General features: G+C 37.8%; 1 protein-coding gene across 1 annotated transcript; it reads left to right on the top strand.

Annotated features, from left to right (window-relative positions):
• The first annotated feature begins 1,161 nt into the window (after positions 1-1,161).
• Positions 1,162-13,481, top strand: LOC308689682 (uncharacterized protein). Its single transcript, XM_081363520.1, has 3 exons — positions 1,162-1,249; positions 3,809-4,112; positions 12,641-13,481. The coding sequence occupies exons 2-3, from the start codon at positions 3,872-3,874 to the stop codon at positions 13,366-13,368; spliced, it is 969 nt and encodes a 322-aa protein (XP_081219646.1). The 5' UTR covers positions 1,162-1,249; positions 3,809-3,871; the 3' UTR covers positions 13,369-13,481.
• The last annotated feature ends 2,090 nt before the right edge of the window (positions 13,482-15,571 follow it).

Here is a 15,571-nt window from a genome sequence, read left to right as displayed (position 1 = left end):
TGACCAAATTACTCACGACCAGCAGATCCTCACACTTATTGATAAAGCCTCACAAATAACATGCAAGTATTGGGGTCCCAGACAGCAATAATTTTGTAATAGCCTATATAGGCTATTCATTCTTTTTTTTTTTTTTACCTACACACCAGTGTGAATACTGATATTTTTTTATTGCGATTCAAATAGGGCCAATTTATAGGCTACTCTTAGGCTTACGTTTTTAAATTACAAATGGCCCACTGATGTTTTTGTTATTGTATTTTCAATATTAGGCTATTATTTGCGCATAAACATATCTGGTTATAGTAATAAACATAGCCTACCGTTTGCTTGAAAACAACATATTATGTCATCCTTGCTGCTAGCCAACAAGAGCGATAATATCATTAAATGTGAAGGGGGGGCCCTAAAATATTTTCTTGGGAAAAAGGGGGTCTCAGACAATAAAAGGTTGGGAACCACTGCTCTAAACCATCAGGAATCAGTGGTGAGAAGAAGAAAGCTATACACACGTGACATGTTTATTTTAGTACACCATCACCAATACCAATAAACCCTGAGATCATTACTCGTGACAATAAAACAAAATATATGGATATGAGAATGTGTATACAATATAACTAAATGAACGATCTCTTACATATTTTCTTATTTCACTAAACATTTCATTAAAGGGGTGGTTGAGTGTGATTTCACTTTTCTAACTTTAGTTAGTGTGTAATGTTGCTGTTTGAGCATATACAACATCTGCAAAGTTACAATTCTCAAAGTTCAAAGCAAAGGAAGATATTTGCTTTTAAAGAAAAGGACTATACAACAGTATAAAACGGTGCGTTTTTGCAAACCCTCAAAATGTGACAACTTTATCATCATATTAGAATGATTTCTGAAGGATCATAAGACACCAAAGACTGGAGTAATTGCTGATGAAAATTCAGCTTTGCATCACAAAAATAAATTACATTTTAAAATATATTAAAAAAGAGAACCATTATTTTAAATTGTAATAATATTTCATAATATTACTGTTTTTTTTGTTTTGTTTTTAACTGCAGGCTTGATGAGCATAAGAGACTTCTTTCAAAAACATTAAAAATAGTAATGTTTCCAAACTTTTGACTGGTACTGTACTGTATATAGTGATTGTAGACAGCAGAGTGTGGGAAAAGGACTTTTATTTTGGCGTAGGTATATGACGTCATAAGGCTGCGGCGCACTCCTGCATCTGTTAAGATTCGGCTGAAGAAAGGTTTGTGTTTTTAAGCATTTTACTGTTTAAATCGATACAAACCGTCACGAACTCCTGAGCTGCCGTATCGATACTGTAGTGCTTATGTAGGTTAGCCAATTCAGGCTCGAATTTCGTCGCGGGATTGCGGGTATTGCGCATAATTTTAATTCCTGCACTTTGGCAAGTAGAGATTGTATGAGTAAATTAATCCACACAGACTATAAAATCAGAGCAGTCATTTTAAAACTTTCTGCGAGACGCAATTTCACAAAGAGCGTGAAACTTTGTTTATACTTTCGCCTGCCTGGCCTGCGCGCGCACCTCCCCAAACGGACGAGGCGTTTATACTCGACGTGCTCACCAACAGCTCGCGAGTAACTAAAGTTATTTTTCGAGGATTATATCACTTTAACAAACAAAAACATGCAAAATGATGTCAAACATTTCGGTCTTGTTGAGTAACTTATCCTCTAAACAGTCGGTTATGTCTTCAGCATCAAACACATGGGACGGTATAATGAAAACAGGATCCGTGCACTAGCTCTTTAAAGGGACAGAAGCCATATGTGTCTGTCATTAATATTATTGTCAAAACAACAAAAGATAAGTTTTAATTTGAAGGAATCTGGATTAATAGCCTATGTATTTAATTTAGTCAGTACTAAAATACTACCCAGTGTTATTTTATATTTGATTACTTTATTCAGTTTCTAGTATTTCTGAATACTAGTCCTAGACCTAAACAAAAACTTTTCTCTTTATTAGTAGGCTATCTTTATTCTATTGTATTTAATTGTGCTACTTTTTACCATTAAATTCAAAGATTGAAATCAATCTCAAAAGATTACAAATACATTAATACACTTCATATGTCAGGATTTACGACCATACAGTGTTGTCGAGCTTCACGAGTGTTCGCCACGCTACACAATAGGCAACCAACACATCAGTTTTTAACAGAAACGGCAATTCCCCGGTTGTATGAAGTTAAGTGAGACGTTCTGCTGTCACTCTCTTCTGCACACTCTTAACACTGAGCATGTCGATTAATTGTTGTTTCTGCATAAAAATCTGAAGATGTAATTGTTTAAAATGATTTCAACGTAATGTGAAGAAATGACTTTGTTTGGTGCACATTCCAACACTTGACAAACATGAACTATGGTAGTTAGTAGTAATGCCTTCTTTATTCGTTATATTTTTTGAAGTACGTGCATTGTTAGATATCATCATCATCAGCGCCTTCTCTGCTTTACTCAATAGCTGCTATTCATCAAAGAGCCTGTTTAACTTTTAACTATAAATGTTCTACTGTCTATATAATAAAGTACACAACCAAGCAATGAAAAAAAAGCTCGTAATTAAGACCGTAACATTGACTTACCTGTCGAGAAGAAAGCAGGCAACTTCAGCGTCTCTTTTGAAAGCCTTCTCCTGCATTAGCTATCCATTAACCCTTGTTTGTGTAATCTCCGATCACGTTTCCTTTTACAGTCTATCTTGGACTTTTTCGATGACGAGGACTCCTTATCCTTTGACTCAGCATTTGTATGGTCCTCCATTATAAATAACCGTGCAGTGCAGCCTTTTAAACTTGCCGGGGTAGTGACAAGCGCCTCTCTCTGCTCTGCTCCTCCGCTTCTGCTGGTTTCAGTCACGTGACGCTGTCTCTGAACGAAAGCGCGTTGTGGAAACGTGTTGGCCTAGTACTTCTTATCCCTCTCTGCTATTATAGTTTTTCAAGATGGCACTCCGTGGACCTGACCATCCCATATATATAAAGATAATAAATTCTTCGTGTATGAGGATAAGTCAGATCATTGGCAGAGGCATTTGTACACCATTGAGGACATATTTATGAAGAAAAATATTGATTTTAGATTATGAAATACATAAACTACACATTGTCCCTTTAATGACAAAAACTAAATAGTTTTTCAGTGATCACTACTGTTATAACACTGGTTATACAATAAACATATTACTGTTACTAAACTCTGAAATTCCAAATTGATCCATTTTGTGATGCGTATCGTGGCTTTAGTATCGTGATGCGTATCGTATCGTGACATTGTTGGTGATACACAGCCCTTATACTTGTACAATAGCTTAATTATTAAATTTAACATTGTAATTTATAGCTGTCAGCTCTCTAATCACTCTCGCAGTACTTTGACATTCACCAATCGGTCTGTGCAGCATATGATCAAAGCCATTAGATGACTAATATAAGATAATATACGGTTTGGAATTACATTAGGGTGAGGAATATAATATAAGACCATCTCTGTTATGATAAGAGAAACTCAACCGACTCTTGAGTTGAATCAATTGTTTGCCAAAATGAATCAGTGATTCGAATCACCGCATGCTGACGTCACCAGCTGCTCAAAACAGTGTAAATGAATGAGATACAACTAACTAAAAATATTTTAGTGTAGGCTAGTATTAAATATAATCATTTAAGTCCATTAATTCTCACTCTGCCTGACCAGTGAACTAGATCTGATTGAGACGCACTCAGAGATTTAGTTTGGATTTATTTTTCTTTCTGTCAACTATTCTCATCTTAAACAGGACAAACACAAAGAAAAACCCCTTGTGAAGCGACTGAGATCCACGTGACGCACTGTAATACAGATGGCGTTTATTAAAGAGAAAAGTGAAGACAAGAGGATAGAAGAATCATTCGGTGTGAAACATGAAACTGAGGAACAAACAAAGATGACATTTATTAAAGAGGAGAGTGAAGACATAAAGATGGTGTTTGTTAAAGAGGAGAGTGAAGACATAAAGATGGTGTTTGTTAAAGAGGAGAGTGAAGACGTGAAGATTGAAGAAACACTGACTGCGAAACAAAAAGAAACTGAGGAACAAACAGGTTGGTTTCATTCTCAAAGCTGATCTCTGTCATTTGATCCCTATTAAAATGTCCAGCTCTACAGATCTGAATGATATTATTGATTTATTATTATTATCATGAAAATCGGACTTTTCTGTGTTTAAGTGCTTTAATCAGGTCCCCGTTGCATCTACCAACCCATAAAACGTAAAAAGTGAAACCCCTAGTGCTGTAATCAACCAATGAAAATATGCATTCCAGGGGGTGGAATAAAAAACGTTAGATTAATTACTGCTGTGCAGTTCTGGGTAGCCTTGTCCGCCTTAATGAATTATAAATAAACATAAAAAACTAGTAGGCAATTTGCAGTATATTAAATCGTTTTTTCACCTAATTATTTTGCACTGAAATGAGTCTGACGGCTCTGACAGCGCTGTACCTGCGCAATATCATAGCCTATGATTTCAAAAAATATTACTATGTCAACTAGTGATATTAGCACAAGAACTGTTGAGGAATATGCAACATAATTTAGACAATTGTTTTTGTCATATGTTATAATAACTGACCGACACTATCATTTCAGCCGCTCTGTGCATGTCCTCGCACAGAGCGAGACTGAACATAGGAGCTCAGCTTCGCGGCTGAGACACAAATAGACTATTACGTCTTCGGGGTTCATTGGACCCCAAATGACTTTTGCTTGAATTAAAAAATCTTTTTCTCTTTTTCCAAATGGTATGAAACTTCCTACGGCTCTCAACACTTTCTAGATCTACAAAAAAATGTTTAAATGGTATGGTATCTGTTTTTATGTAGGCGTGACAAAAATAGTGACACTCGTGGTCATTGGGGTCTATTTGACCCCAGACAATAACATTTAATTTTGTAACAGAACAATATATATATATTTTTTTACCACAAATATAATATGTTTTTACTCAACATTTGTACAGTTTTTGGAGGATTTATATCTTTTAAATATCTATAAATAAATAATAAATCTTATAATTTGTCAAATAAAATCATACAAAATGCAGAACCACCACAAATATAAATTGCTTACACTGACACATGTGCATGTGCATGTGCACATTCATACACACACACACACACACACACACACACACACACACACACACACACACACACACACACACACACACACACACAGTTCAGATACCAGGATCAAAGAGTTTGAGGCAGATGACCTTTTCTGCTATCAGACTATTTTGTTTGGTTCTGCACATTTGTTTTGCAAACAAAGTCACGTGACTGCAGCTCAGGTATAACTGACTTTTGCAGCAGCTCACAGTTCATTCTGTTACAACATGGCGAAACAGTTCAGTCTGCAGGAGACCCTGGATTATGTTTTCGACTCTAGCGATGAAGATGTGCAAGATACTGCATCAGAGGACACTTCTGAAATGGATGAAGCTCCTGAAACAGGAGACAACCCAGAGCAGGACCAAGATCCCATTGGAACGGATGAGGAAACTTCAGATGAAGAGGATGCTGATGAGGAGACAGACACTTACCTCTCGAAAAATGGAAGCATTTGCTGGACATCATCGTCACCCCCTGTAAAATATTCAAAGACAGCACTGCAGACGAGACCAGGAATAACAAGTTATGCATGTTTTCATGCTGAGGACATCAAATCCATCTTTGAGTTATTTTTGACAGAGGAAATTCAAGAGATTGGTGTGGTCATTCTTGCTGGGGTTTACCGGTCTAACAATGAGAACAGGGAAAGTTTATGGCATCCAGATTCTGGAAGGGCAATTTTTGGTGCAGTCATGCCTTTGAAAACCTCCCAGAAAATCTCGAGGGTCATCAGGTTTGATGACAAGCAAACAAGAATTGCTCGACGTACTAATGACAAATTAGCAGCAATCAGGGTGGTGTGGAACAAATGGGTTGAACAGCTGCCGATGATGTTCAATCCTGGCCCAAATGTCACAGTGGATACGAGTGCCTGGTGCCGTTTAGAGGGCGCTGTCCATTCAAGCAGAACATACCCAGTAAGCCAGCGAAATACGGCATAAAAATTTGGGCAGCATGCGATTCTCAAACAAGCTACGCCTGGCAAGTGCAAGTCTACACGGGCAAGTCTATGAGTGGACAGCTGAGAGTTGTCCTTGATGTCACCGAAGGCCTGCGGGGTCACACAATATTCTGTGACAATTTTTTTTACTTCTCATGCCCTATCCCAGGAGCTGCTGAAAAGAAAAATTACAATGGTTGGGACCAGGGCTTGACATTAACACCCGCCAAATGCGGGTGGATTTTGCTCGTGGCGGGTAACACAGTCACTCCAACTAGCCACTTTGGCGGGTTGAATAATTGTAGTCTTTTTAAAAGGCATCTCAAATAAGCCATATTGCAGTGTGACACTATGAAACTACAACTCCCATGAGTATTACATGCACACAGTGATGACTTGCGCTTGCGCGCTAGTGACCGACAACACAGAAACGAAAGAGACAACTAGCTGCCCTGCTGGAGTTACGTCGTCAGTGTTGCCAACTTGGCGACATTTTTTTGGACAAACCTCAGTATGTTAACCTTCAAATGTTGCCAATATTGTCCTGCGAGCGCGAGGTCTTGCTTTCTTCCCGCCGTCACTCTCTCTAGCTGCGTCTCCCCTGTTCAGTGAATGGCTGAGAGGAGCTGTTCATCTGTTGAGCGCACGGCTGCTGACAGACGTGAAAGAGTAGTGTTTTTCAACGGACTTATCAATTATCTGTTTTTCTTTTGTTTTATATTTAAAGAATTTGATTTTAATTTACTTTCTTTTCTTGGGCTTAATACTTGTAATAGGCCTACTCACTATCAGAGCTTAGTTCATCCGGTTCCCGAACTCTCTCAATTCAGATCATTTTCCACATAACGTTAGGCCTATAAAAAATTTAGTCATTCACTATATCATAGCTACTCGTTATTGTCAGAAAAAAAAAAAAAAAAAACACATAGGAAATGAGAACAGCTTTATTTGACATTCAGCTATATTATATTATATATTATATTATATTAAATACATTGGATGCCGGTGGAGCTATGTGGCGACATATAGCCTAATACATATATAATACATGGTTTTATTTTTAAAAAAGGAGCTTTACACACAACCTTATCAGAGCTAATGATAATGACCTGTATTGTTACACATTTATGACTGTTATCTTGATTTGGGTACAGTGGTTTTACATTTATAGTAAATTTAGTTCAAGTAAATTTTAGCACGCCATAGTCAACTTTTAGCAGGTAATTTCACAACAACAAAAATGTGGCTAGTAAAAATGCTGTGTGGCTAGTAACTTTGGAAAACCACTAGCCACATTGGCTAGTGAGCAAAAAAGTTAATGTCAAGCCCTGGTTGGGACAATTCAAAGAAATAAGCCGGAGCTCCCACCTGCCCTGCTTGCAACCAAAGACAGAGCTCGCTATTCGTCCATGTTTGCCTTCACGGAGAGACAGTCCCTTGTGAGAGACAGTCTCCAGACCAAGGCCTTCTAGTACTTTCTTCAATGTGTCTCCAGTGGGTTCTGAAGACAGACTGTTGCCTGTGAAACAGGGGTGCTCTGAAAACACCCCCATTAATAATTAGTGCTTTCCACCTGAAGAAATTAACACTGCAAAAAATCGACCAATCATAATTTTGGTTGAGCCAGAGCGTATCGACCAATAAATCGACTAGTCGACTGCGAGATTACAGCCTTAGCAAATCCAGGAACGTTTTTGTTGTTTTGGCAAGCCTTTCTCTGCAAGCTTGTCAAAAAATAAGCCGATCAGATTTAGCTCCTCCTCTGTAGGAGGAGGGGATCTTATTATAATATTTACTGGCCCTAAATCTGCACGTTTCCAAAGCAAAGCATGCAAAGCAGTTTTAACTATTTTTTATTACAAAATATCAATGTGAATAACATGAATTAATAATACAACAACAAATAATAATAAATAAATACAATAACAAATAAAGAAACAACAATAAAATTGTACTTACAATACATCTCATCCTACAGCGCAATGGCAAAAACTAATACTGAAAGAGAAAGTACATTTAGAGAGAAGAAGAGGAATAATGATGGAAAGACAAGGCAAAACTTCTAGTACAGCATCATCTTCACAGGGACTAGAGAGTAAGCTAAGATGAGAGCTCATCTTGTGTTTTTAAAGGGGTCATATAATGGTACATGCACTTTTACAAGTTGATTGCACTGAAATGTCTGTTGGCAGTGCCTGTACACAACCATCCTATCATGATAAAAATCCATCCAGTGGTTTTGTTTTAATCTCCTTATATGTTTGACCATCTCTGAAATCAAGCCGTTCGATATTGTGACGTCATAAGATCGTACGCCCCTCCCGCTATTGTGATTGACAGCCGTGTTTCAACACAAGACCCGCCCTGAGCGAGCTGTGACAGCTGTCGTCATAGTAGTCCGCCATTGTTGATATGCTGGAGTAGAATGGCGTCTAAGCGATTGTGGTGTTCTGTTCTTAGATGTAATAAGGAACACAGCAGTCATTTGGATGTTCCTAAATCCGAGCCGTTGAAGAAGCAGTGGCTGAGTTTTGTTTTTGAAGCGATATGCCCAAAGGATTGACGCGGGGATTCCCTCACGGGGATTCCCCACAATCGTCTGTGCTTTCATGTTTGCGCGAATCATTTCACACCAGACAGCTTTACAAACGAGAAAAAAACGGATCGGTACCAACGTGTTCCTGCTGAACCTCCAGAAGATGTGAGTGTAATGTTTTATTAACCTTTATATTAGTATTTATATTAATCTTTGCGAAATTTGCAAACCTTGCTGCAGGCTTCACGATGAATGCGTCTAAGGTTTACACTCAGGGTACATTACGGCATGTTTTCTATGTACGACGTTCTCAATATAATTCATAATCCCACGTTTATAACAAATAACACGTGGTTATTGTGTTAGATACGGTCAGAGAATGTCTAATACGGTGTACGCACAGAACAGAGGGGCGGGGTGAGCAAAGCTCATTATCATTTAAAGACACATGCACTGAAACGGCGTGCTGAAAACAGAGCTGTTTTTGACCAGGTAAAATTAGTGTTTTCTTACAATACTAATGAGAATTTTTAATTAAAGTATATTACAAACTTTTAATTTAGACCCTAAAGAATCATATTAGCTTGTACAAAAATGGCATTATATGACCCCTTTAAAGTGTGAAGATGTCACACCCTCTGGAGGTGTGTGAGCCAATGAGAAGATCTTTTTCTTTGGAGGGAATTTCTTTACGACCCATTGTTCAAGCAGGCCTTTGAACATGTAATTTGATTGGATGTTTAACACAAGAGTTTTCAAAATTCTTATTATATACTAATGCGTCACAAAGTTAGCAAAATGTAATGTAAATGAACAAACAGGGGACGAAGATTGGAGTGTATAGAGACCAAACTTGCCACACATATGATTTTGGTTAACCATAGTATGCAAAGTCTGAAATATTAACCCAATAGAGTTTACAAGAATACATAGGCAAAACCACATAAAAGGAAAATCATGAGATGGGAAAATTAGATACGTTTATATATTTCTCAAGTGGTTATAAATATAATATATAGGATTAACAGGGTTTATTTCTCCTTCTCAGCAAGAATTAAGTGAGTCACAGCTCTCACAGAATTTTCTTTTGGGGTCATAAAACTCCTATCAGTCTCAATGTGTCCTGTAACAAGACACCGGGTTCTACCAGTGTGTAGCTTCATTTGTGATGTTAGTTTTGGGGGAAATTTCACAGGCCTTTGTTGGGAGAGTGAGTTTGCTTGATTATTCATTAAATATAATGAATCATTTGTGTGTGTCTGATTGGTCCAGATGCTACAATACATTATTAAGGAAAAATATTAACACACGAGGGAAATCATGGTTGTGTCCGGATGATGTGAAAAAATAGGCATAAATCTAGCTTACACATTTACCCAAATTATTATACGCCTGTTTAACCTAAGCTAATTTGTGTGGGTTTCTCCATCCCCATACAATGTCACTTCTCTGTCTTTTACGGTCCTGACAAGAACGTCGGTCTCCTCTACTGTGAACCGCTCCTGGCGTGCGCCTGGCAAATCCGCCGTTATAATAGCAATCCGCCATGGAACAAGCGCTTCTGCTCCTAAAGGAAATGTGAGATGTCGCTCTGGGCTGCGTTTCCCAAAAGCATCGTAAGCCTAAGTAGATCGTAAAAACGATAGTACGACTGATCTTAATATTACGGTCTGTTTCCCAAAAGCATCGTAACTTAAGTAGCACTTAAAAATCATCGTAGATCTACAAGTGCTCTGGAGTAATCGTAAATCCCCAAGTGCATTGTAAGAAGACTGAGTTATGAGTCATGTATTGGGCATTTCTCGGTTGGCCATCATTGGTCCCACCACCTGTTTTATTAAATGTTGTCCTCTGCAGAGCCCTTTTCCTTTTAGCAAGGCTGGCAAAGTCCTGCCACTTCTTCCTGACCTCCTTCCCTGATCTTTTAATGCCCCTAGTTTCAGTCAGTTTTCTAGCAAAATCCTCCCAGATTTTTTGTTTTTGTTTATTTGTATGACTTCCCTTAAACCTGCTGAAAATAATGTTTGTATAGCTCCACCTCCTCTAAAATGACCTTAATCTCTTCTTTAAAAAATAAAATAAAAGGTATTTTCTTTTTTTTTTGGTTCAGCCATTTTGCTGGGGTCTCCACTTGTAGGTTTGTGCGTTTATAGATTATTGGCCTCGTGGAAAATGCACATCAGGTGAAAATAGTTATGGATAAAAATTAAAAAAAAAATAATAACAAATGATCGTTGCGACGGAAGCGAATCAATCAAAACTAACTTTAGCTGGAAAATAACTTTATTAAAGAACCGCTATAAAGCCAAAACAATCTCTCTTACCTTAAATTACACGTTTATCTCTGTAAAGCTGCTTTGAAACAATCTACATTGTTAAAAGCGCTATATAAATGAAGATGACTTGACTAAAATCGCAAGTGTGTGCTGCAATTACAAGCCATTCTACAAGGTGACATTTCAGCACTTGACAAACGGACAGCGACTCTTAAGTAGCACTTAAAGCACAGCTGCGAACGATCGTGCTAAGTGCATTTTTTGTGAAACGCACGTGAAAATAACACAAACGTTCGTAAAGTCGCTCGCAGTAAATCCTCGTAAGTGCTAAGATCCATCGTTATCTGGAAACGCAGCCCTGATTGGTTTATTTCACGTTACGCCCAAACCACACCTATGAATAATGAAGCTACTTCAGACCAACCCATTTTAGATCTGCGTCGGGCGCAAGAGTCATTTATCCCGCCGGTATAATAGCAACAGCGCCTAAGACCCGCCCACAAAGTTAATTGCGTTTCGCATTTCAGATCGTTAAAATAGGGCCCTATCTTCCCAAAAGTGGCTGCCCAGCAAAGTCACCCCATGGTCAGACCGTGCAATGCCAGGAGAAATCACAAAACACCCAAGAGCTACATCTCAGACTCCACAGGCCTCAGTTAGCATGTTTAATGTTTTAGTTCATTTAGAAAAATACTGAACAAGTATGGAATGTTTGGAAGGGTTACCAGGAGAAAGCTTTTCTCTAAAAAGAACATGGCAGCACGGCTTAGGTTTGCAAAGTTACATCTCAACAAACAAGACTTTTGGAAAATTAGGTCACATTCACTAATAACTGTGGATTATTTTGTATTCAATTCTAAAGACACTACTGGTATTTTAAACAAATACTGTTTTGGATGTTGGTTATTTGCATATCATTGCTTTGTTTTACTCTTGTGGTGTTCTGCGGTGCTCTCTCACGTGCATCTTTGAGTGTTTTGCTTTTAGGTTTGGTTGATGGTGAGTTGTAATTTCACCTACCAGTGATGTTTAGACCATTGTGATTGGTCATTCCAAAGTTATAACAAACATATTCTGCTCGCTCCCTGACAATAATATTGCCCATTTTCTTTTAATAAATAATTACATGTAATTACTGTGTGGTGAGTTTTTTGTTTGATGGTTGAGCTGGAAGTTTGAATGTTTATTTTCCCCCTTGTTTATTTCCCCCATTTTTTGTTGTTGTTGTTGTTGTTGTTGTTGCATTTTGACCCCTTAAACAGGGGTCTTCAACCCTGCTCCTTGAGAGCTACCATCCTGCAGAGTTTAGCTCCAAAATTTAACCAGCTAATCAAGATGTACCAAGGTATAACAAGTAGGTGTTTTAGACTAGGGTTGAAACTGAAGAATGCAGAAAGGTTGCCCTCCAGAAGCCCTAGAAGATTAGTCTATAATTAATCAGATCATCTTAGTCAAACTGTTTTTTATTTGTTTGTTTTCATAAATGGTTTAACAGCCGGCTTGACATTTTTGAGACATGCCCTAAAGCAAGTGAAGAGTTAGCAACATTGAGAAGTCTTCTCAGATTACATGCGAAACCCCTTATAGTATCTTAGTGGGTATAGGCTCTAGTTGTATGTTGGTTTTGATGCTTTACATTTTTTAATTTTTTGATGCGTGTTGCTTTGTGTCATTAAAGTGGGGTTAACTTGTATTTGTCTTTTTTTAGACCTGATGGCACTGAAAGAGGAGACTGAAGTACTCAATGAAATTGAAGAGAAAGATCAATATGAGAATCCTAATGATTTCATAACTGGAGAAAAATCTTTCAGTTGCTCAGAAGCTGAAAAGACTTCAAAGTCACAAAAAAGAGATCAAAGGGCAGGGAGTAGAAGTCCCTTAATCTGCCAACAGTGTGGAAAGAGAATCAGTAGCAAAGGAAACCTTAAAAAACACATGACAGTTCACGCTGGAGAGAAGCCTTTCATATGTCCTGAGTGTGGAAAGGGTTTCAATCAAAAAGGAAGTCTTAAACTCCACATTAGAACTCACACTGGAGAGAAACCCTACACCTGCGAACAATGTGGGAGAAGGTTCAATGAAAAAGGAAACTTTCATAGGCACATGAAACTTTATACATCCACTCAGTGTGGAAAGACAATCTTTCAAGTCAGGGACCTTGAAGTCCACAAGCGGGTTCCCATTAGAGAGAGTCCTTTCACCTGCCATCAGTGTGGAAACAGATTCACTCATAAAGGAAGCCTTAATGTCCACATGAGAATTCACACTGGAGAGAAGCCTTACCCCTGCCAACAGTGTGGAAAGAGTTTTTATCGAAGCGGACACCTTAAACGCCACTTCATGAGAATTCACTCTGGAGAGAAACTGAAAAACCCTACACATGCCCTCAGTGTGGAAGAAGTTTCAATCAAACAGGACACTTTTGAGACCACTTAAGAATTCATACAGCATTAGCTGAGATTTTTTCTTATGTACTGTACCTGATAGGCCCCCAACTTAATCAATATGAAATCAAATTGTGTCAATAAATGTTTATTTTTTATTTTTTACTTGAAGCGAAATGTTTTCTTGTCAGAATGCACCAGAATGCTTAATTTACATGTTAAAATCATAAAAAAAAATGTATCATGGGGGATGATGCCCCAGACCCCCCCCCCCTACAACAAATTACTTTGTAAACATGTCACTTCTTTCACCACTTTGTTTGCAGAGTTTGCAGGTCTGTGTATAGAATCACATGAAGACACAGGAGTAAACAAAATAGTCTTTAACCCTTGTATGGTGTTCGGGTCTGTTGGACCCGTTTTCATTTTTTATCAAAAGAAAAATGATACAATTAATTATTTTTTCAAACTGAGACTCATTGGCCTTGGCTCATTTTCTGTGAGGAATATATATCAGAACACATTTTTAATGAAAACACACTGTACACTCCCCCTACACATTTATATTACACACAGGATGTTCGGGTCCACTGGACCCGGGGCTAATAAAAGTGTGGAAATTGTAGGTCCTGTGTACCTTTACTCTGTCCTCCTGTCAGGGCCTGCTGTTAGTGTGTGTATGTTCTTGTATATGGTTTATGAGGACACAAATGTGTATTATGACATGGGTATTACAAAGTAAACATGGTTTATGACGACATCTGTGTCCTCATACTAAAACATACTAAATGGTGTTTTTTGAAATTCAAAAAATGCCAAAAGTTTTCTGTGATTGGTAGGTTTAGGGGTAGGGTTAGTGTAGGGGGATAGATTATACAGTTTGTACATTAGAAAAACCATTATGCCTATGGAGAGTGACCATACACCACATATCCAAGTGTGTGTGTGTGTGTGTGTGTGTGTGTGTGTGTGTGTGTGTGTGTGTGTGTGTGTGTGTGCATGTGTATGTGTGTGTGTGTTTTGTGTGTGTGTGTTTGTTTGTGTGTGTTTGTGTGTGTGTGTTGTGGGTGTGTGTATGTGTCTGCATGAGTGTGTGTGTGCGTGCGTGCGTGTGAGAGAGAGATTGTGTGAAAGAGTGCAAGAGTGAGTTTTGTGCTTCTACTCCTGCCATTCCCACACGAGGTTGCAATACTTAAATGTGATCTAACAAAGGTAAAGAGAAAATATTGACCATATATGCTGTTTATATTGCTTGTAATTGGGATGAAGTAAACATCTGTTGAGTATTTTTTTTACAGATGACGTTATAAAAACAATCCCCGTTCACACTGATCTGCGAAAATGACTAAAATGCTGTATTATGCATAGTTAGCAATGTCAGTTAATATTGATATATACCATTAATTCTGAAGAATGAATTGTGCTTTTCTATACGCCAGTTCACAGTGACATACACATTCTTCTACAGAGCAGACTTGTGCCAAACTATAGTATAACTATAGTATAATAAGACTAAACACGTAATGCGCATGTGCACGTCGTCACAGTTTTCAAAGATTTGCATGTTGGTTGTTTACACAGAGATGATAATGGTTAATATTGAAAGTAGGACAATTACATTTTTCAAACAAAACAAAAAAACATGAAAAACAAGAATTCAGCTTGATTTTTCATTTTTCAAAGCACATTCAGAGCTTTTCAGATATATGACAACAACTTCTCCTTGGTCTTTAAAAATGACTGACATTAAAGGGATAGTTCACCCAAAAATTAAAATTAGCCCATGATTTACTCACCCTGAAGCCATCCTAGGTGTATATGAAATTATTCTTTCAGGTGGATACAAAATAAGAGTTATATTAAAAATGTCCTGGCTTTATAAAGGAGTGAATGGCTGTATGTCTTTGAAAGTCCATCAAAAAACATATTTTCATGATTAAAGTGCTCAACAGGCTCGGCCAATAAGTATCCAGCTGCAGACCTGCAGCAACACGCCACTCTCAGAACCCCAGCCACAGAACCAGTTCTATATACACTAAAAGTCAATATATGGAAAGTTCAAATGATGTTATTTAAAGTCCAACTGAAATCAAAATTGACTCTATTTACTTTGTTAGCGCATATTACTAGTCTTGTGGTGAAAAATGAATCCGTGCAAATTAATACACAGGAAAAAAATTGTTTGCCGTCGTAATCTTTAACCCATTTAATCCCAAATTCTTCCCAGACACAAAAATATCCAAATCATGTGTCAT

The sequence above is a fragment of the Scardinius erythrophthalmus genome, assembly GCF_964197995.2.
Source record: "Scardinius erythrophthalmus genome assembly, chromosome: 4".
In the NCBI taxonomy this organism is placed as follows: domain Eukaryota; kingdom Metazoa; phylum Chordata; class Actinopteri; order Cypriniformes; family Leuciscidae; genus Scardinius; species Scardinius erythrophthalmus.
This window is presented reverse-complemented; position numbering and strand designations above follow the sequence as displayed.

Bases quoted from the DNA above. Each gene is read 5' to 3' on its own strand.
- LOC308689682 (XM_081363520.1), top strand. From the start codon at position 3,872: ATGGCGTTTATTAAAGAGAAAAGTGAAGACAAGAGGATAGAAGAATCA. The intron at 4,113-12,640 runs GTTGGTTTCATT...GTCTTTTTTTAG, and splicing joins AGAAACTGAGGAACAAACAG to ACCTGATGGCACTGAAAGAG.